At 40.6% G+C, this 22,225-nt stretch overlaps 1 protein-coding gene across 1 annotated transcript; it reads left to right on the top strand.

Moving 5' to 3' along the window:
• The first annotated feature begins 4,965 nt into the window (after positions 1-4,965).
• Positions 4,966-17,069, top strand: tmem14ca (transmembrane protein 14Ca). Its single transcript, XM_034180862.1, has 5 exons — positions 4,966-5,036; positions 5,296-5,380; positions 15,617-15,718; positions 15,877-15,964; positions 16,906-17,069. The coding sequence occupies exons 2-5, from the start codon at positions 5,305-5,307 to the stop codon at positions 16,961-16,963; spliced, it is 324 nt and encodes a 107-aa protein (XP_034036753.1). The 5' UTR covers positions 4,966-5,036; positions 5,296-5,304; the 3' UTR covers positions 16,964-17,069.
• The last annotated feature ends 5,156 nt before the right edge of the window (positions 17,070-22,225 follow it).

Raw genomic sequence — 22,225 nt, 5'->3', positions numbered from 1 at the left:
ATGCACTGAGTGTTTCTTTCTCTTTTTGCTCTGTATGCACCACTCTGCATTTAATCATTTGTGATTGATCTCTGCTCCCCTCCACAGCATGTCTTTTTCCTGATTCTCTCCCTCAGCCCCAACCAGTCCCAGCAGAAGACTGCCCCTCCCTGAGCCTGGTTCTGCTGGAGGTTTCTTCCTGTTAAAAGGGAGTTTTTCCTTCCCACTGTCGCCAAGTGCTTGCTCACAGGGGGTCGTTTTGACCGTTGGGGTTTTTCCGTAATTATTGTATGGCTTTGCCTTACAATATAAAGCGCCTTGGGGCAACTGTTTGTTGTGATTTGGCGCTATATAAATAAAACTGATTTGATTTGATTTGAATACATGTAGCTTCTCTAAAAATATTAGTCCTATCAGCGTTCGGTTTTGGCGCTGTTCATCCAACCTAAAATACATAATCATACCAAATGGCAAATGTCAGCTCTCCCCAGTTTGTGTGTGATCAAAACAGCTTTTTGTCTTTTCTGCAATCTGCTGTAAGCAGGTGTTTTTAATTTGACAAAGACGGTGGTGGAAGACATTAAAAGCAATTCACAATTCACTCATGGTACCAAGAAGACACTTAAGTCACTCATGGTAACAACAACATAACAATTAATTAAACTGATTAAACCAATTGAACTACAAAAACACAATAAATCAATAACACTAACACTATTAAATTAACATGAACCACAAAAACAATATTTAACCTCAAAACCCTGAACTCCCATGGTGCATTGCAGCACAACGTCCATTGTCTTCTAAAATCACTAATTTCTCAAAAAATATGTGTGCTATCAACTTTCCATTTTTGCATTCATCCTTGACCCAAAATACATAAACATACCAAATGGCAAATGTCAGTTCCCCCTGATTTTGCCATGATCAAAGCCATACACACACATGCACACAGAGGCCACTTGGCTATTATAATATAGAAGATGCAGGTTAATGACAACACATATACTGTAGCTCAACAGAAATGTAAAATTATTAACCAAATAGAATGCTACTTGTATGATGAAAACAACTCCATTGGGAAATCATTGCACTGGGATACTGATACATTTTTCAGAAACACCACTGGACAGGCCAAGTATGTCTGTAAGCATGGTAAAAGTTATCTATCTGCCACAGCCAGACGGTGGGTGGCCGTGCCCTTGGCCTTGTGCAGTCATTGGTGTCTTCAGCAGTGAGGCATCCGTCTGCTGAATCCTGCTCAGGAAAGCATGCCACATGGCCAGAATGCTGTCATCCATGTTTCCTCACAATGCAATTAGTGCACCTTATCTGAGTCTCCCCAACTAAGCACCCATTTGACATAATGTCAGGTACACAAGTGTTCTCTGGAGAGATCAAGTACCAAAGACATGCAGTTGTCACATTAGGTCACCAGTACCATAAAGACTTAGACTTTTGTTCTTCCGCAAAGATACATTGATATCACCAAACACTTCTGTCCAGGGATGTCATGACTTCATCCTCGATATAACTTGATCTCATAGACCAAGCTCCCCTAGACATGAAAGTCACTACCAAGACAAGTGAATCTCTCAAAGAGTTTGACACTTTTACCACATGCAGAAATACTACTGATGCCTGAGTACAGGAAGTCATTGACAGCCTGAATCTTAGTCTTGATCCAGACCCATCATGAACCCAGGTATTCTAACTCCTCACTCAGCTATTCATAATAATAATAATAATAATAATAATAATAATAATAATAATAATAATAACTAGAAGCACTCAGAGAGTGCAAACCTCCACCAAGGCCATAGGGTCACTGATGTCACATGGAATACCCTTTGGCAAAGAGACTTATTCCACGTTGTTTCACGCATCTACCATCATGTTTCAGATTCAGTGGTTAACCCTCTTGGGTCTGAGGGCATTTTTTGGACAGTTCACTCGCCTGGCATAAATGTTTTATTTTTGCTGTTAACAGCTCTCCCTGCATCCCACAATCAAGTTTTATGTCTCTCTTTTTCAGGACAACCTGTACTTTCAAAATATATATGCTTTAGTTGTGTTTTATAAATGTAATAAAGGTTTACAATCAGAAATATGAAAGGAAAAAGTAAAGCGGGAAATCATTTTCCACACATTTATTCAAAACACACAGCAAACTATAATAAACTAGTAACACATCACTCCTAAAAACAATCTTTGGTGTGTCACGTGAGGTGAATCTGCCCTACGATTGGATTTTGGAAAACCATGTGATGGTGAACCAATTCCGATTGGACACTCACATGGGTCACATCATCACACAGCTTCTATGAGGAGTACAAAGCTGGTGGATGGTGGCTCGAAAGTCTACGGAGTTAACTTTTCAGCAAAAAAGAGTAAGTTTCTATCTTATAACATTAAAAAGTTATTCATAATTTTGTAAAGCTTGGTCTCAGCCGTCGTATGTGACGGTGTCGGACCCAGAGGGTTAAACCCTTAGATCTTCAGCAAATGTATTTATAAAGAGAAACTGCATGAACTACACAAGTTTTTTTTATATTATAATAAGTTTATTCAATGAGGAGAAATAAATGCTAAATTATTGTTGTGTCATAACTTAATTTTTGTTCAGCCTTTGTGACCCGTCTTCATGAAGTTAGATGCAAAAATGTTGAAATTGGCCCTATCCTGCAATGATAAAGAATCCTTAAAAAATTACTGGATCCGGATCGTGTTCCGGATCATTACCAGAATTTAATGACTTCTAAGTTAGGCCAAGATACACCCCTGGTAAAAATTTCATTGAAATCCGTTGAGGATTTTTTGAGTAATCCTGCTAACAAACCAACCAACCAACCAACCAACAAACAAACGGACACGACCGAAAACATAACCTCCTTGGCGGAGGTAATAATAATAATAATAATACGAAGTCTGTCAATAAAGTATAGGTCCTTTTTATTTTTTTCAAAAACTATATGGATTTCATTCATATGTTTTTACGTCAGACATGCTTGAACCCTCGTGCGCATGCGTGAGTTTTTCCACGCCTGTCGGTGACGTCATTCACCTGTGAGCACTCCTTGTGGGAGGAGTCGTCCAGCCCCTCGTCGGAATTCCTTTGTCTGAGAAGTTGCTGAGAGACTGGCGCTTTGTTTGATCAAAATTTTTTCTAAACCTGTGAGGCACATCGAAGTGGACACGGTTCGAAAAATTAAGCTGGTTTTCGGTGAAAATTTTAACGGCTGATGAGAGATTTTGAGGTGATTCTGTTGCTTTAAGGACTTCCCACGGAGCGGGACGTCGTGCAGCACTCCCAGGCGCCGTCGTCAGCCTGTTTCAAGCTGAAAACCTCCACATTTCAGGCTCTATTGATCCAGGACGTCGTGAGAGAACAGAGAAGTTTCAGAAGAAGTCGGTTTCAGCATTTTATCCGGATATTCCACTGTTAAAGGAGATTTTTTTAATGAAAGACGTGTGGACGGGTCCGCGCGTCGGGACGCAGCCGGTGCGGTGTGGCGGCACAGGAAAAACACCTCCGTGTTGATAACCATTTGTAAAATCCAGGCGGCTTTTGATGGCTTTCAGTGGAGTGAGTATATGAGAAATTGTTTAACAGCTGGACATGTTCCAACTTGTCCTTAAGGCTTCCAACAGAGGTGTTTTTCCTGTGGCGGAGCGTCGCAGCGGCTGCGAGCTGATGCTGCAATCCGCCCGCACGTCTTTCATTAAAAAAATCTCCTCACGACGTTCTGGATCAATAGAGCCTGAAATGTGGAGGTTTTCAGCTTGAAACAGGCTGACGACGGCGCCTGAGAGCGCTGCGCGACGTCTCGCACCGTGGGAAGTCCTTAAAGCGACAGTATCACCTCAAAATCTCTCATCAGCCGTTAAAATTTTCACCAAAAACCAGCTTAATTTTTCGAACCGCGTCCACTTCGATGTGTCTCACAGGTTTAGAAAAAAGTTTGATCAAACAAAGCGCCAGTCTCTCAGCAACTTCTCAGACAAAGGAATTCCGACGAGGGGCTGGACAACTCCTCCCACAAGGAGTGCTCACAGGCGAATGATGTCACCGACAGGCGTGGAAAAACTCACGCATGCGCACGAGGGTTCAAGCATGTCTGACGTAAAAACATATGAAATCCATATAGTTTTGAAAAAAATAAAAAGGACCTATACTTTATTGACAGACCTCGTATAATATGAGCGAGCAAGCAAGCTAAATGGTAGATGAAGCCACAAACCAGAAATGGCACAAACTTCTTTCTTTATATTATTACAATATTGTCCTAAAAAAATCATAATGGCAGTTGTGAAGTAACCTATCATTACTTTGAGGTTCTGCAACAATTATTCAATTTTAAATTATTGTTTGATGATATATACACAGGTAGTAAAGAGCTTCGCTCATTAATGTCAGCGACATCGACCATATTAATGATAATAATAAAGACAGTTAAAATGCACCTCTGTTTTTATAAACCGCATCCCACAGGTGTTATGTATTGGTGAAGAAAAAACAAGCAAACAGCTCTCACTCACCTCACTGAAGTTCACATGACAGATGGCAAAAAAAAAAAAAATAAATACAGAAAAGGAAAACAGCACAACTGTTCTACTGTTTGATGGAATACTCCAAAGTAAAAAATTGTCTAGAAATTGACTCTAAAGCTCCTCTGAACTTCTTGTTGGCCTTCAAGAAGGTTCACCACTCATCACTCAGTTAAGTTGACTCTTTGTTTCTCTTGCCTTGTTGCGCATTTGGTGTTGAGCTTATCAAAAAGTAACAGAATCTAATTATATAGCATTATTTTCATGTTATAATACTGGTTGTAGGTTACAGATTACATTTATTTTGTAGGAAAATAGTCAATTTATCAAAATACAAGCAACCCACAACACTGCATTCAAGCAATTTGGGTGATCCAAATTCCAATATTTTCAAACGCCTCACTTTGCTAGACAGAACTACATTTCCCGTCGTGCAGTGCAAACGATGCGTTGTGTGTAACAGTAATATGTGCTCGACAGAGAACACACGGTAGAGGACGACATTCAAGGTAATATGTTTGTGTGTTTATTTTTTAATACATGATTGTCTCACAATTCACAATGTTTAGGTGTGTCTTCTTTTTAAACTGTGTCGTATTTGCTTTGTTTATAGCTAGAGAGTTCAATATATGTCCAACAAAGTTAAGTTCAGTCATATTTGTAGTTTGTGCTTCTTGTGCAGCATTTTGTGAATGATGCAGGCTGTCAGTCAGTGATTGTACATATTGTTTTTATGTATTTGTTGTTGTTTTTTTTTGTCTCTTACAGGTGTCCAGCATGCCCGTGGACTGGGTAGGATACAGCTATGCAGCTCTTGTTGCATCTGGAGGAGTCATTGGTTATGTGAAAGCACGTATGTATTTCGTTTGAATTTTCCCAGCTTGGCGTTGACAAAGTCGCTGCTGCGTCCTCCTAAAGACGCCATGCTGCAGTTTGTCCAACAGACTTTTGTTTTATTTCACCACACTTGATCACATTCAGATATAAAGTGGCCCTTTTTGTCTAAGGGCAACAGAAATATGACAAAGTAAATGGAAGTTTGCTGTGTTTACTTGTGTGCTGTTTTAAAATAAAAGTTGGCGGGAAAGACTGGCATGGTGTTGAAAGAAGGAAGCAGTAGCAACTTTCTCAACATTTTTCCTTGGAGCTGCTTGTAAGGATTGACGTTTTCAGTACAGCAAACCTACTGATGTGTCTCTGGTGTCACAGTAAGAGTGTGGCATTTCAGCTGCTTTTGGCCTCGTGAGGGCAGACTGTTGATGCAGGAGTCATATTTTGATCTTCTGGTCTCAAGCCCAACGCTTGAGACCAGAAGATCCTCAGTTTAAACCCAGAAAATCACTAACGGCCCTTGGGCAAGATCCTTAATCCCCTAGTTGCTTCTGGTGTGTCGTGAGCACCTTTGCGTGGCAGCACCCTGACATCTGTGAGTGTGTCTGTGTGAATGTAAGGCATCATTGTAAAATGCTTTGAGCTTCTGATTCAGATGGAAAAGCACTATATAAATGCAGTCCATTTACCATATTTTGCTCAAACAAGGTGTTAGGATCACAAGTCAATCATTCAGTTTTTTTCCCTAACAGAACAAAACACACACTATCACAAACTATAATGTGAATCAGCAACAACAAAAATCATCCTAGTTCATATTAAAATATCTTAAATAAGTCATTAAAATGCTAAGCCATGGGAGGTAGGATTTTATTCATGTTTTCTTCTGACGTATTTCAAAATGAATGGCAACACCTTCATTTTTTTTTTTTTTTTTTTTTAAATAATCCAGTGAAAGCCTCTCGTAACACCACGGAAATGATACAGGGGAACCAACAAATCTCTCTTGTCAGAATGCTCAGAGCAGAGACACCTTTAACTAGCTGGGTGTAATTTAACTTTGCAGGTTAGATTTTACAGCAGGACTTAAACCAGAAACCATGTTCTGTGTTGCAATAAATATTTTGGCAATTTACCTATAATTGTCAGCCCCCCTCCCCCTTTCAATTTTGGTTATTGTAACATCATTGCTATTGGAAGAAGTCTCAAATGTACAAGCCCAATTCCAATAAAGTTGGAACGTTGTGTAAAATGTAAATAAAACAGAATACAATGATTTGCAAATCCTCTTCAACCTATATTCAGTTGAATATACCACAAAGACAAGATATTTAATGCTCAAACTGATAAACTTTATTGTTTTTGTGCAAATATTTGCTCATTTTGAAATGGATACCTGCAACACGTTTCAAAAAAGCTGGGACAGTGGTATGTTTACCACTGTGTTACATCACCTTTCCTTCTAACAACACTCAATAAGCATTTGTGAACTGAGGACACTAATTGTTGAAGCTTTGTAGGTGGAATTCGTTCCCATTCTTGCTTGATGTACAACTTCAGTTGTTCAACAGTCCGGTGTCTCAGATGTCGTATTTTGCATTTCATAATGTGCCACACATTTTCAATGGGAGACAGGTCTGGACTGCAGGCAGGCCAGTCTAGGACCTGCACTCTTTTACTATGAAGCCACGCTGTTGTAACACGTGCAGAATGTGGCTTGGCATTGTCTTGCTGAAATAAACAGGGACGTCCCTGAAAAAGACGTTGCTTGGATGGCAGCATGTGTTGCTCCAAAACCTGGATGTACCTTTCAGCATTGATGGTGCTATCACAGATGTGTAAGTTGCCCATGCCATGGGCACTATCACACCCCCATACCGTCACAGATGCTGGCTTTTGAACTTTGTGCTGGTAACAATCTGGGTGGTCTTTTTCCTCTTTTATCCGGAGGACACAACGTCCATGATTTCCAAAACAGTTTGAAACGTGGACTCATCAGACCACAGCACACTTTTCCACTTTGCGTCTGTCCATTTCAAATGAGCTCAGGCCCAGAGAAGGCGGCGGCGTTTCTGGATGTTGTTGATGTATGGCTTTCGCTTTGCGTGGTACAGTTTTAACTTGCACTTGCAGGTGTAGCGACGAACTGTGTTAACTGACAATGGTTTTCTGAAGTGTTCCTGAGCCTACGCAGTAAGATCCTTTACACAATGACGTTGGTTTTTAATGCAGTGCCGCCTGAAGGACCGAAGGTCACCGGCATTCAGTATTGGTTTTCAGCCTTGCTACTTATGTGTAGAAAGTTCTCCAGATTCTCAGAATCTTCTGATTATATTATGGACTGTAGATGATGGAATCCCTAAATTGCTTGCAACTGAACATTGAGAAACATTGTTCTTAAACTGTTGGACTATTTTTTTCACGCAGTTGTTCACAAATTGGTGATCCTCGCTTCATCATAGCTTGTGAACGAATGAGCCTTTTGGGGATGCTCCTTTTATACCCAATCATGACACTCATAATTAGTGTCCTCAGTTCCCAAACACTTATTGAGTGTTGTTAGAAGGAAAGGTGTTGTAACACAGTGGTAAACATACCACTGTCCCAGCTTTTTTGAAATGTGTTGTAGACATCCATTTCAAAATAAGCAAATACCTGCACAAAAACAAAGTTTATTAGTTTGAACATTAAATATCTTGCCTTTGTGGTGTATTCAATTGAATATAGGTTGAAGAGGATTTGCAAATCATTGTATTCTGTTTTTATTTAATTTTACACCACGTCCCAACTTCATTGCAATTGGGGTTGTATCTTGTCTCAAGCCGGAGGAACCCTGAGACTACCTTTTATTAGTAATTCTGAAAGCCACACCAACTAATACATCTGAAACATTAACGTCACACAGCACTAACAAAGGACACCGAAGCCAAAATGAAACCTGAGACATCATTAACCTTCGTCCAGCTTCGTTCCTGTCGGTGGCACTTCGTCAGAATTTTTAAACTGATGAAAAAATGTGAACGAATCCTGATGACAACCTCAATTTGTCTGTATTCCATTTTGCTTTCTGTCTTGATGGTTTCTCATCGCTTGTGTAGTTCCCGTACCATCAGCGTTCCGTTTGATTGTTGTCCAGCTTCGTCCAACCTCCCTCCCACATCCGACATCTGGCATGAACATTGACGATATCTGAACGGATCAATAACTAAAGAGCCGACGAGCTGAACGTGACTCATCCATGTGTGGGACGAAAAGCAACGTTTTCATACAGAAACGATAGCGGCAAGAACGTTTGATCAACTACTTTAACTATTTACGCACATTTGCATGCCGTCTCTGGCTCCAATGTGCATGTGCGTGCGCACGTTCAAACCTGTTGTCAAGACAACACAGCTGCAGGTGGCTGTCCAGAGCACAGACTCGCTGCAAAAATGAATACAGCATCAAGGTCACCATTTGCTTCATTTTTTTTTTTTTTTGGTGTGTGTTCATTTTGGTCTTTTATGCACTCTGCACTCACAGGCTTTTCGGTGATGGGAGACGTGCAGGCTCATTCCTCCACTTTTTCTCAATGATTTTTGGCTTTGTGACTTTTTTCGTTTGCTCAGCAAATGCCATGTGATCGGGCCATAACAGGTAAATAGTTAATACAGAACATTAACCCTATAATACCGTATCAATACCCAAGGCCAAAATATGGCCATCGGATATTGCGAAGACTTGGTGTGTGTCTGTCTGCTCAACATAACTCCACTCCTATTTCTGTCAGGGTCTTCAAATTCACAGGGAACATTCTTGGGACACAGACCTTGGACACGTTCAAAGATAGCTAACCTTGACCTATTTTAAGAGGTTAAAATGTCACATTGTTTCTTATTTTTATGCTCATATGGTAGAGGGTATTTTAGCATTGCATTATATTTTTTTGCTATACATTCCTTGGGTCAGGCATTATAAGGTTAATTATCACCTACAAATATTGATAAATTAAAAAAAAAGGACCATTTAGCCAGGAAAAAAATGTGGTTCCAGTGCACCTCCACATCCAGCATGTTCTTCTCCAAGATCGTCTGAGACCAGCCACTCGGACAGCTGCTGAAACAATCGGTTTGCATAACCAAAGAATTTCTGCACAAACTGTCAGAAACTGTCTCTGGGAAGCTCATCTGCATGCTCGTCGTCCTCATCGGGGTCTTGACCTGACTCCAGTTCGTCATCGTAACCGACTTGAGTGGGCAAATGCTCACATTCGCTGGCGTTTGGCACGTTGGAGAGGTGTTCTCTTCACGGATGATGCGAGGAAGATGTGTTGCACTGCATGAGGCAAATGGTGGTCACACCAGATACTGACTGGTATCCCCCCCCCCAATAAAACAAAACTGCACCTTTCAGAGTGGCCTTTTATTGTGGACAGTCTAAGGCACACCTGTGCACTAATCATGGTGTCTAATCAGCATCTTGGTATGGCACACCTGTGAGGTGGGATGGATTATCTCAGCAAAGGAGAAGTGCTCACTATCACAGATTTAGACTGGTTTGTGAACAATATTTGAGGGAAATGGTGATATTGTGTATGTGGAAAAAGTTTTAGATCTTTGAGTTCATCTCATACAAAATGGGAGCAAAACCAAAAGTGTTGCATTTATATTTTTGTTGAGTATATATATTTGAACACCCTGCGGTTTTGCAAGTTCTCCCACTTAGAAATCACGGAGGGGTCTGAAATTTTCATCTTAGGTGCATGTCCACTGTGAGAGACATAAAAAAAAAAAAAAAAATCCGGAAATCACAAGGTATGATTTTTTTAAAATAATTTATTTGTATGTTACTACTGCAAATAAGTATTTGAACACCTACCAAACACCAAGAATTCTGGCTCACACACACCTGTTAATTTTTCTTTAAGAAGCCCTCTTATTCTGCACTCTTTACCTGTATTAATTGCACCTGTTTGAACTTGTTACCTGTATAAAAAAACACCTGTTCACACACTCAATCAATCACACTCCAACCTGTCCACCATAGCCAAGACCAAAGAGCTGTCTAAGGACACCAGGGACAAAACTGTAGACCTGCACAAGGCTGGGATGGACTACAGGACACCAGGCAAGCAGCTTGGTAGAAGACAACAACTGTTATGATTATTTATTAGAAAGTGGAAGATTTCAAGATGACTTTCAATCTCCCTCGGTCTGGGATTCTATGCAAGATCTCACTTTGTGGGGTAAGGATGATTCTGAGAAAGCTCAGAACTACACAGGAGAACCTGATCAATGACCTGAAGAGAGCTGGGACCACAGTCACAAAGATTACATTAGTAACACATGATGCTGTCATGGTTTAAAATCCTGCAGGGCAGCAAGGTCCCCCTGCTCAAGCCAGCACATGTCCAGGCCTGTTTGACGTTCACCAGTGACCATCTGGATGATCCAGAGGAGGCATGGGAGAAGGTCATGTGGTCAGATGAGACCAGAATAGAGCTTTTTGGAGTCAACTCCACTTACCATGTTTAGAGGATGAGAACCCCAAGAAAACCATCCCAACCACGAAGCATAGAGGTGGAAGCATCATACTCTGGGGGTGCTCTTCTGCAAAGGGGACAGGACGACTGCACCGTATTGAAGGGAGGATGGATGGGGTCATGTATTGTGAGATTTTGGCAAACAACCTCCTTCCGTCAGTAAGAGTATTGAAGATGGGTCATGGCTGGGTCTTCCAGCATGACAATGACTCCAAACACACAGCCAGGGCAACTAAGGAGGGGCTCCGTAAGAAGCATTTCAAGGTCCTGGAGTGGCCTGGCCAGTCTCCAGACCTGGACTCAATAGAAAATCTTTGGAGGGAGCTGAAACTCCAAACCTGAAAGATCTAGAGAAGATCTGTACGGAGGAGTGGACCAAAATCCCTGCTGCAGTGTGTGCAAACCTGGTGAAAAACTACAGGAAACGTTTGACCTCTGTAATTGCCAACAAAGGCTACTGTACCAAATATTAACATTGATTTTCACATATCATTTCAAATATTTACTTGCAGCAGTAACATACAAATAAATTATTAAAAAATCATACATTGTGATTTCCGGATTTTTTTTTTTTTAGATTATGTCTCTCACAGTGGACATGCACCTAAGAGGAAAATTTCAGACCCTTCCATGATTTCTAAGTGGGAGAACTTGCAAAATCACAGGGTGTTCAAATACTTATTTTCCTCACTGTATATATATATATATATATAGATAGATAGATAGATACACACATACATATATCATTGGAAATTTAATGTCTTCGGGGGGTTCTGTTTGTGGTCCAGATATCACATTGGATTCTAGGAAATCACTTTTAATTTTTTTTTTTTTTTTTATTTATTATCATCGGATTTACCAAGCAATTAATGAGGACTAAAAGATAACTGGTGGTTGGTTCCTCAGTTTATGTAAAATATATATACATTTGTGCTCAAAGGTTTACATACCCTGGCAGAATTTTTGCTTTTTTGGCCTTTTGTAAGAGAATGTGAATGACAACACAAAAACTTTTTTTCACTCATGGTTAGTGGTTGGGTGAAGCCTTTTATTGTCAAACAACCGTTTCCTCTTTTTTAAATCAAAATGACAAGAGAAACTATCCAAATGACCCTGATCAAAAGTTTACATATCCCTGTTCTTAATACGGTGTATTGCCCCCTTTAACATCAATGACAGCTTGGAGTCTTTTGTGGTAGTTGTGGACGAGGCTCTCTGATGGTAAAGGTGCCACTGAATATGTCTTGGACTTTATTTACATTAATTACAAAGAAATACAAACAGTATGCAGGGTTCGAGCTAGTGCAAACTTGCATTACGGCCCGTTACGATATCATTTTGGACCGTTAAGCTTATTTTCAATACAGCGTAACAGGTCTGTAATCAACCGTTTCTGCAGTGCAACTCCAGTTTGAAGCATGAGTCAATGAAGCAATGCTTCGATTCAATGGCTGGTGGCTCTTTGATTCGCTGCTCTTCAGAAGCAGTAAGTCCGCTTCTTAACCCCTCTCAAAGCCATTAAAATATGAGTCGCTTGTGTGTGTATTAAAGTCACTTCCTGGGACTCATGTCTTGTTGCAGTCAAGAAACGAGAATCGTCCTCCGTTCCATTGGCACAGCTCCAAATGCTGCACGGCTCTCTGCTGAGACAGAGTCCGCTCGGAATTAATAACTTCAAAATGAATTATAGCTTTAAATAAAATGGCACCTCTTTACAAACGTTGCAATACAGACAATAAACTACAATCGACTAAAGTATTTTTCCTCCCAAAATGAGATGTCCTGCATTCTTTATGAACCTGACATGCAGAGCAGCGAGCTGCAAGAGCTCAGCTCATAGGTATGGAAAGACATTTATGCCAATAATAATGTCTGAAAAGAAATGCTTTTGACAAAAACTAACATTTTATTTCTGTTTATGTACAGAGATAAAGGCTCCACCATGTACGAGGTCTGTCAATAAAGTAACGGTCGTTATTATTTTTTTTCAAAAACTATATGGATTTGAATCACGTGCGATTACATCAGCCAACCTTGAACCCTCGTGTGCATGCGTGAGTTTTTCCACGCCTGTCGGTTGCGTCATTTGCCTGTGGGCAGGCTTTGAGTGAGCACTGGTACACCCCTCTCGTCTTTTTTTCATTGTTCAGGAATGGCTCAGAGACTGGCGCTTTGCTTGATCAAAATTTTTTCAAAAACTGTGAGGCACATCCGAGTGGACACCATTCGAGAAATTCAGCTGGTTTTCGGTGAAAATTTTAACGGCTGATGAGAGATTATGGAGTGTTACTGTCACTTTAAGGACTCCCCACGGAGCCGCAGGGCGCGCCATGCTCCGAGCCGCTGTCGTCTGCCTGTTTCGAGCTGAAAACTTCCAAATTTAAGCCTCTGTTGACCCAGGACATCGTGAAAGAACAGAGAAGTCTCAGAAGAGCTCGGGATCAGCAGTTTATCCGGACATTCCACTGTTAAAGGAGATTTTGTAATGAAAGATGTGCAGACGGCGCCACAGCAAAACACCTCCGTTGGAAGCATTACGGGACAAGTTTGAACATGCCCAGCTGTTAAACAATTTCTCGGATACTCACTCGACTGAAAGCCATCGAAAACCGCCTGAATCTTACGAATGGTTATCAACACGGAGGTGTTTTGCTGTGGCGCCGCACCATGAGCGGCTGGGTGCCGACGCGCGAATCCGTCCGCACGTCTTTCATTACAAAATCTCCTTTAACAGTGGAATGTCTGGATAAACTGCTGATCCCGAGCTCTTCTGAAACTTCTCTGTTCTCTCACGACGTCCTGGGTCAACAGAGGCTTAAATTTGGAAGTTTTCAGCTTGAAACAGGCTGGCGACGGCGGCTCGGAGCGTGGCGCGCCCTGCGGCTCCGTGGGGAGTCCTTAAAGCGACAGTAACACTCCATAATCTCTCATCAGCCGTTAAAATTTTCACCAAAAACTGTCTGAATTTCTCGAATGGTGTCCACTTCGATGTGCCTCACAGTTTCTGAAAAAATTTTGATAAAGCAAAGCTCCAGTCTCTGAGCCAAAAAAAGACGAGAGGGCTGGACCACTCCTCACTCAAAGCCTGCCCACAGGCGAATGACGCAACCGACAGGCGTGGAAAAACTCACGCATGCGCACGAGGGTTCAAGGTTGGCTGATGTAATCGCACGTGATTCAAATCCATATAGTTTTTGAAAAAATAAAAAGGACTGTTACTTTATTGACAGACCTCATAGAGTTTATTATGTCCAGAGTTTAAGGATCCAGTAACCAATTTCATATTTATTTACTTTAAGACTCAATAAAATGTTGTTCAATTTCCATTTAATCAGCTTATAAAATGCCAAATTACAACAAAAGCCGTCTCAAGGTGCCTCACACAGAACAGTTCAACATAAAAAATTTAAATAAATAAATAAAAAATTCAAATACCTAATTAAAAACAGAAGTAAAAGAATAAAACATAACAAAATAAAAACTACTCATAAGAAAGAGAATAAAAATAGGTTTTAAGTCTTGACTTAAAAATGTCCACAGACATTTATACTGCCTCACTGAGGGCCATGTACTGGCTAACCCAGAATGAGATTGCCCACTTAACAAACTTCCCCAGCCTTCTGGACACGATGAAGGGACCTGGGCTGTGGTACCTGGCTTTTCCCCTTTGGGTACCCCTAGAATGGCCAATTTTTAGCTTAAATCATCCACACACCCCCCACTGGCTTCGCTCCCTCGACATTATCACTACGCTAACATTTTATCCTAGCTAGAACCCTGGTATGGCACTCTATGGTAAATCTGCATGGAGTAGACAGTTGTCAAAAACTGAGTGACTGTAGTAGAAGAGTGAGGAAAGCCACCAAGGCACCCACACAACTCAGAAGTTATAGGCATACGTGGCTGTGATTGGAGAAATTATGCACAGTGCAAGCTTTGCATTTTGTATCACCAGTTATCTATCTTCATGATGGAGTGGTACAGAGGAGGATTTTCTTAAAAAGAAGACCTGAAAGTTTAGCTACAAATTGCCAGAAGGTACATCTGAGATGCAAGCCTGGATTTGATCTGTTTTGGTGAAAGAAAATCCTTCTCTGCTGTACTCCACTATGAAGCTGAGAGTAGTGATGCAAAATGCAAAGCTTGCACTGTGCATAATTTCTCCAATCACAGCCACATAAGCCCATAACTTCTCCTGGGTTGTCTGGGTGTCTTGGTGGCTTTCCTCACTCTTCTTCTTGCACGGTCACTCAGTTTTTGAGAACTGTCTACTCCATACAGATTTACCATAAAGTGCCATACTGTTTGTATTTCTTTGTAATTCATGTAAATAAAGTCCAAGACATATTCAGTGGCACCTTTACCATCAGAGAGCCTCGTCCACAACTACCACAAAAGACTCCAAGCTGTCATTGATGTTAAAGGGGGCAACACACGGTATTAAGAACAGGGGTATGTAAACTTTGGATCAGAGTCATTTGGGTAGTTCTCTTGTCATTTTGATTTAAAAAGAGGAAACAGTTGTTTGACAATAAATGGCTTCACCCAACCACTAACCATGAGTGGGAAAATAAGTTTTTGTGTTGTCATTCACATACACTTAAAAATGGCTAAAAAAAAAGCAAAAATTCTGCCAGAGTATGTAAACTTTTGAGCACAACTGTATATGGATATTTGACATCCTCTTCAGGTCTGTAGACGCCATTAGTTGAAGTGCTGGTTTGTTGTTTCTTTCAGGCAGCATCCCCTCACTCGCTGCTGGTGTTCTTTTTGGCAGTCTTGCTGGTTTAGGGGCTTACCAGATCTCCAACGACCCAAAAAATGTGTGGGTGTCCCTCGGTAGGTAAACTCTGCATGTCCTAGAGTGCTTGTGTTGAATGTGGCTCACCGTGTATCCTGTGGATGGTAATCTACTTACTGTACAGTGTGTTGGGAATGAATCTCAGTGTTCCATCCTGAACTCGAGCTAAACCTTTCTGTCACATGGTTTATTCCAGCCACATCAGGAGTTCTGGCTGGCATCATGGGAAAGAGGTACTACAGTTCCAGGAAGCTGATGCCAGCTGGCTTGATTGCTGGAGCAAGGTAGCATGTCATTCACCATGTTTATATGAAGATTGTGACTTGTATATTTTTACGTATTTGCAGCTGCAATAACATTTATGCCTGCAGGGTGAGGCAGTTTGTTGAGTGGTGTGATTCCAGTTAAAAAGACAGAGGAAGTCATTTTTGACCCAAAGTTAGTTGGCAATCACAACCCTGTAATTATACACCAGCAACCAATCACACAGGTGCAATCGTACAAATATCTTGGTGTCTGTATAGACAGTTCCCTTACATGGAACACTCATGTTGACTGGTTATGTTCCCGCTTGAATCAACAACTCTATTTTCTACGGAGTTTGCGTTTTCATGGAGTCGACCAAAAAATTATGTTACTGTTTTATTAGGCAGTTCTTGAAAGCATTCTAAGATATGGCATAACCACTTGGTTTGGGAACCTTCCTGTGTCCCTAAGATCAAAATTAAACTACCTTGTTCTCACACCAATGAAAATCATTGGTTTGAAACAGTATAACAATCCTCAGTCAATTTTTGATCAGTGCGTGATGAAGCAAGCGGACAGAATTCTTTCTGACTCCTCCCATGTTCTGCACACGCAATACGAGTTGCTACCATCGGGCCGGCGTTTCAGAGTCCCCCATTGCAGACTGAATAGATATAGGAACTCTTTTGTTCCTATATCAATCATAGCCCTTAACAAATATCATAATAAACACTGCTAACAATCAGGCACATTAGGAGGTTTTAGTACTTGTATGTTTTTTTTAATTTATTTTTATTCTTTATTTATGTATTTATTTATTTATTGTTATGAACTGTTTGTGTCTTGTTCTGTATCTTTGTATGGGTCATGATTTTTGAGAAGTCCAAGACAAATTTCCCCATGGGGACATTAAAAGTATATATCTGTCTATCTAAATATTAACTGCAAATTTACTCTAATGTTGTTGTGTTTATTTCAGTCTTTTAATGGTGGGGAAGGTTGGCCTGACGTTACTCGGAAAACATCATGAATCCTGACCAAGTTGAAGTTTCATCTACTTCAGGGGTGAAAGATCAGCATGTACTAAATGATAATGTGATTGTCAAAAAAAAAGAGTATATTTGAGAATTAAATACTTGTTTATACAACTCAAATAACTTGTCATTCTTTACTGGGAATTAAAGGTTATGTTTTTATTTGTTTTTATAAAATTTGTAGAAAATGTTTATTCATTGCATGAGACAGGCATTTGCACTTGTCTTACAAATGTACTTCATAATTCACTGATTAGAGTGAAAATCAGTTGCCCAGAGTTTATAAAAGTGCAGAGATTTGCAGGAATATTAAAGGGGTCATATTCTACACTTTATCATGAAGGTCACCAGGTGACTTAAAATTACATAGCAAAGCCAGTAATCAAAAATACTCTACCGTCTTTAAGATGATTAATACAAAGACAAATAAAACCACCAATTTTTAGGTTTCTAATAAATAACCTGTTTTGTGCCTGTTGTTTTAAATGGAAAGCTGCTAGTTGCCACTACACCCTTTCCCTTTTGAGAGGGTATGTCTCCCTTTCTCTAGAATGCCTGTATACAGAGTGACAACAACTAGCAATTTGACCTTGATGCCATATTGTTAACCAGCATGTTCCACTGGACACATTTACTGTGTTTATGCATTGCTACTCCACAGTCATACTTGTCTTACTGTCACCCAGTGGGGTTAATTTAGATCTCAAAAAAGTGCATTTGCTAGACTGTTTTATTATTTATGCATATGAATAAAAATTGTGTATCTATAAATCACCTGCTCTGGTATCTGCTACTTGATCATTAAACCTGGATGAAAAACATCATGAATCAAACATTTTTACACATTTTAGGGGGCTGTGACTGTTACATTTACAATCATTTAAGGCCACAAGCATTTCAGACTAGAACTCTACTACTTCAGTCATTCACACGCACACAAAAATCCATCACATTTGTCTGGATGCACTGAAGTAATTGATTTCCAGAATATATGTTGCATTCCTGGATGAGTCATCTATGGCAACGCCATTGTGGACATCAGTAGTTTGGAGTAGTGATGCATCATCCATTTTTTCACTTCCGATCCGATCCTGATAGCCAAGTTTGGATATCTGCTGATACCAATACTATTCCGATACCAGAGCTCTGTTTGCTTTAATATTATTATTGTTGATTTTATAAGGATATTTTGTATCCCCAGTTATACAGCTTCATGATTAATTGTTGAGGATTTTCTTAAAAAGGAGAACTGAAAATTCAGCTACAATTTGCCAGAAGGTATATCTAAGATGCAGAGGGTTTTCGCCATTCAGTGGACAGAAACAAACTCTGCTCAGCTCTGCTCCGCTGTTTATAGCATTTCACAGACTCTTTTCAGCACACATTTCTATTTTTTTTTTTTTTTTTTGGAAAATCCATCCTTGGTGGCACAGACCATTTAAACCTGAGAGCTGCTACCTGGCTAAATTTGCTGCTACCCATTTCTTAAAACCCTTGGCTGCGGTGCGCGGAAGAAACAACTCAGCTTCAGCTCAGAAATCTCTCCCTCCTCACACTGAGCAATAAACAGAGCAGAGCGCAAGCAGCAGTTGAGAGGTTTCACAGATGTGGTTTCTCTCCGGTATTGGAAAACATCACGTTGGATCGTATTTTCCGATACTTGGATTGGCCGCACCCCTAGTCAGGAGGTGGGTGAGAAGTTTGAATGAGTCAGCATGTCCATGCCTGTAGCAGGCGCCCCATTACACCAGCACAGATGCTCAAGTGTAGGTGTAATGGCATAGTCCTCATAGAATTTTTGGAAGCCGGAAACACTGCCAACGTGACTGATATGTGGACATTTTGCAAAAGCTGTGCACATGCTTGAAACTGGTTCGTCCTGGGCAACATCAGCATGACAATGCTCATCCACACACAGACACGCAAAGTCAAAAAACACAGGATACACTGCAGTGGCTCAAATTATACTAGGACTTACCACACTCGCTGTACAGTCCTAACCTCACACCTTCTAACTTTTTCCTTTTCCCCAAGTTGAAAGACCACATGAAGGGACACCATTACATTGATGATGCAGCAAGCAGCTGTGCATCACTGGTGCTGAGAGAAGTCACTAGATTTCTTTGCCAATGAGATGCAAATATTTTTCCAGAATTGGTGTAATTGCGTGGAAAGAGGTGAGTGATAGAGACCATTCCAAGCTTTATGGCCCATTCACACTATGACTTGAAGTAGATGATGCTAGACCGATGTAGCAGATTCTTAAAAATCTCAGTGAAACATCAAAGAATGCTTGCTCTGTGCATACTCTGACGATTAGCCTGATGTTTGCCAACAGGGTGAAAAGTTGATTAACGTCATCTAGTGCTGAGCTTTGCCAGATTCTGCAGGAGCTAGGTCAACAACAATGATGTTCATTGTGATTAGCGGAGGCGAACAGAGCAGTGACAGTGTACTACTGGAGGTGATATAGTGGCAGCTGAGGTGAAATCTTACCAGTGTTTTAGCATGAACAACGAAGATTTTAAGCATGTTGAAAGTTTTTCCAGGACCACAACGAACATCAGCATTGCCCAAATGATGCCAACTTAACTCCTGCGGGGTCTAGCGGACCTCGGCGCTGGTCGACGTTAATTGACGTTTCATTCTGTTGGCAAACAGCGGGCTAATTGTCAAGAGTGTGAATCTACCCTAAAGCAGATATGTTACTCTATGTAAGTATCTTACTTGCTACTAAAATAATTGTGTAAGAGGCAGAACCATCCAGACCTTTGAATATTTCTGACTTTGCACTGAGTTTTATCAAGTTAAATTTTTTTTATATGCTCTGTAATTAATCAATATTAATGCATTACTTTGTCAGCTATAATTGATTATAGTATAAAAGCCTGAAGGCATACACAGCATGTATACACTATAAGCTTGAATGTGAACTTGCCTGACTGAGACATGAGCTGGATGTTGTTTTCCTTCCAATTCTTGTGACTTTATTTTCTATATATTTTCTCTCCATTCTGTATCTGCAGGAAATCTGTACATTTTATAATCATTTTTTTCTTTTGGAATGATTTTTGCATCCATATGCACTATTTGGAGAGTAAAACCATACATCCAACAACCCACTGCACTGAAATACAGTAAGGAAAATAAGTATTTGAACACCCTGCGATTTTGCAAGTTCTCCCACTTAGAAATCATGGAGGGGTCTGAAATTTTCATCTTAGGTGTGAGAGACATAATCTTAAAAAAAAAAAATCCGGAAATCACAATGTATGATTTTTTAAATAATTTATTTGTATGTTACTGCTGCAAATAAGTATTTGAACACCTGTGAAAATCAATGTTAATATTTGGTACAGTAGCCTTTGTTGGCAATTACAGAGGTCAAACATTTCCTGTAGTTTTTTCACCAGGCTTGCACACACTGCAGCAGGGATTTTGGTCCACTCATCCATAAAGATCTTCTCTAGATCTTTCAGATTTGGAGTTTCAGCTCCCTCCAAAGATTTCTATTGAGTTCAGGTCTGGAGACTGGCTCGGCCACTCCAGGACCTTGAAATGCTTCTTACAGACCCAGCCATGACCCATCTTCAATGCTCTTAACTGAGGGAAGGAGGCTGTTTGCCAAAATCTAGCAATACATGACCCCATCCATCTTCCCTTCAATACGGTGCAGTCGTCCTGTCCCCTTTGCAGAAGAGCACCCCCAGAGTATGATGGTTCCATCTCATGCTTCATGGTTGGGATGGTTTTCTTGGGGTTGTTCTCATCCTCTAAACATGGTAAGTGGAGTCGATTTCAAAAAGGTCTACTCTGGTCTCATCTGACCACATGACCTTCTCCCATGCCTCCTCTGGATCATCCAGATGGTCACTGGTGAACTTCAAACCGGCCTGGACATGTGCTGGCTTGAGCAGGGGGACCTTGCTGCCCTGCAGGATTTTAAACCATGACGGCGTCATGTGTCACTAATGTAAGCTTTGTGACTGTGGTCCCAGCTCTCTTCAGGTCATTGACAAGGTCCTCCTGTGTAGTTCTGTGCATTCTCAGAATCATCCTTACCCCACAAAGTGAGATCTTGCATGGAATCCCAGACCGAGGGAGATTGACAGACATCGTGTTTCTTCCACTTTCTAATAAATAATCATAACAGTTGTTGTCTTCTACCAAGCTGCTTGCCTGTTGTCCTGTAGTCCATCCCAGCCTTGTGCAGGTCTACAGTTTTGTCCCTGGTGTCCTTAGACAGCTCTTTGGTCTTGGCTATGGTGGACAGGTTGGAGTGTGATTGATTGAGTGTGTGAACAGGTGTCTTTTATACAGGTAACAAGTTCAACCAGGTGCAATTAATACAGGTAAAGAGTGCAGAATAGAGGGCTTCTTAAAGAAAAATTAACAGGTCTGTGAGAGACAGAATTCTTGCTGGTTGGTAGGAGGTCAAATACTTATTTGCAGCAGTAACATACAGATAAATTATTAAAAAAAAAAATCATACCTTGTGATTTCCGGATTTTTTTTTTAGATTGTCTCTCACAGTGGACATGCACCTAAGATGAAAATTTCAGACCCCTCCATGATTTCTAAGTAGGAGAACTTGCAAAATCGCAGGATTTTCAAATACTTATTTTCCTCACTGTATGTGTGATGTGTAGTAATGCTCAATCACTCGGGCACTGGAAACAATATGATGCCTGTCACTTAAAACACTGGGACACTAATATCACTGCTGTTCATACAGACATGCTTAAGGCCCCCTGACACTTGCACGGCTTTGATCCGTACACTTGCACGTACTCTGTCGTTCACGAGAGTAAACTTGTCTCAAACTTGTTATAAACCATTGTAAACTGTGCGCAGCTTCGTGCAAGTGCACACAGATAATTTTGAAATGTTCAAAATCTCCATCACGCATTAATTATGTGAACATTAAATAAACAATTAAAACAAAGCGTGTGAGTGATTACGTCAGCGCACCACATCAGAGCACAGCTCATCTGAATGGTTATAACGAAATGTTAAATCTATCATAAACGTTCTTTTACAGCTGCTCACAAGAAGGGATGAACATGCAACCGTTTTACCAAGCCATAACAATGTAAACATGACAAATAATTACCTTTTTAGGCGGTTCCAAATGCTTTCTCCACCTCGTTCAGTGCACCCACGCGAGAGAGGAAAAGCTGCAGCTATAACAGTCCTCTGTGATTCCAGAAGCAATTAGAGGCATTTTCAACAGCCACATCAGAGAGAAAATGATTAATCCGCTAC

This window comes from Thalassophryne amazonica, chromosome 1 (assembly GCF_902500255.1).
Source record: "Thalassophryne amazonica chromosome 1, fThaAma1.1, whole genome shotgun sequence".
NCBI lineage: Eukaryota > Metazoa > Chordata > Actinopteri > Batrachoidiformes > Batrachoididae > Thalassophryne > Thalassophryne amazonica.
This window is presented reverse-complemented; position numbering and strand designations above follow the sequence as displayed.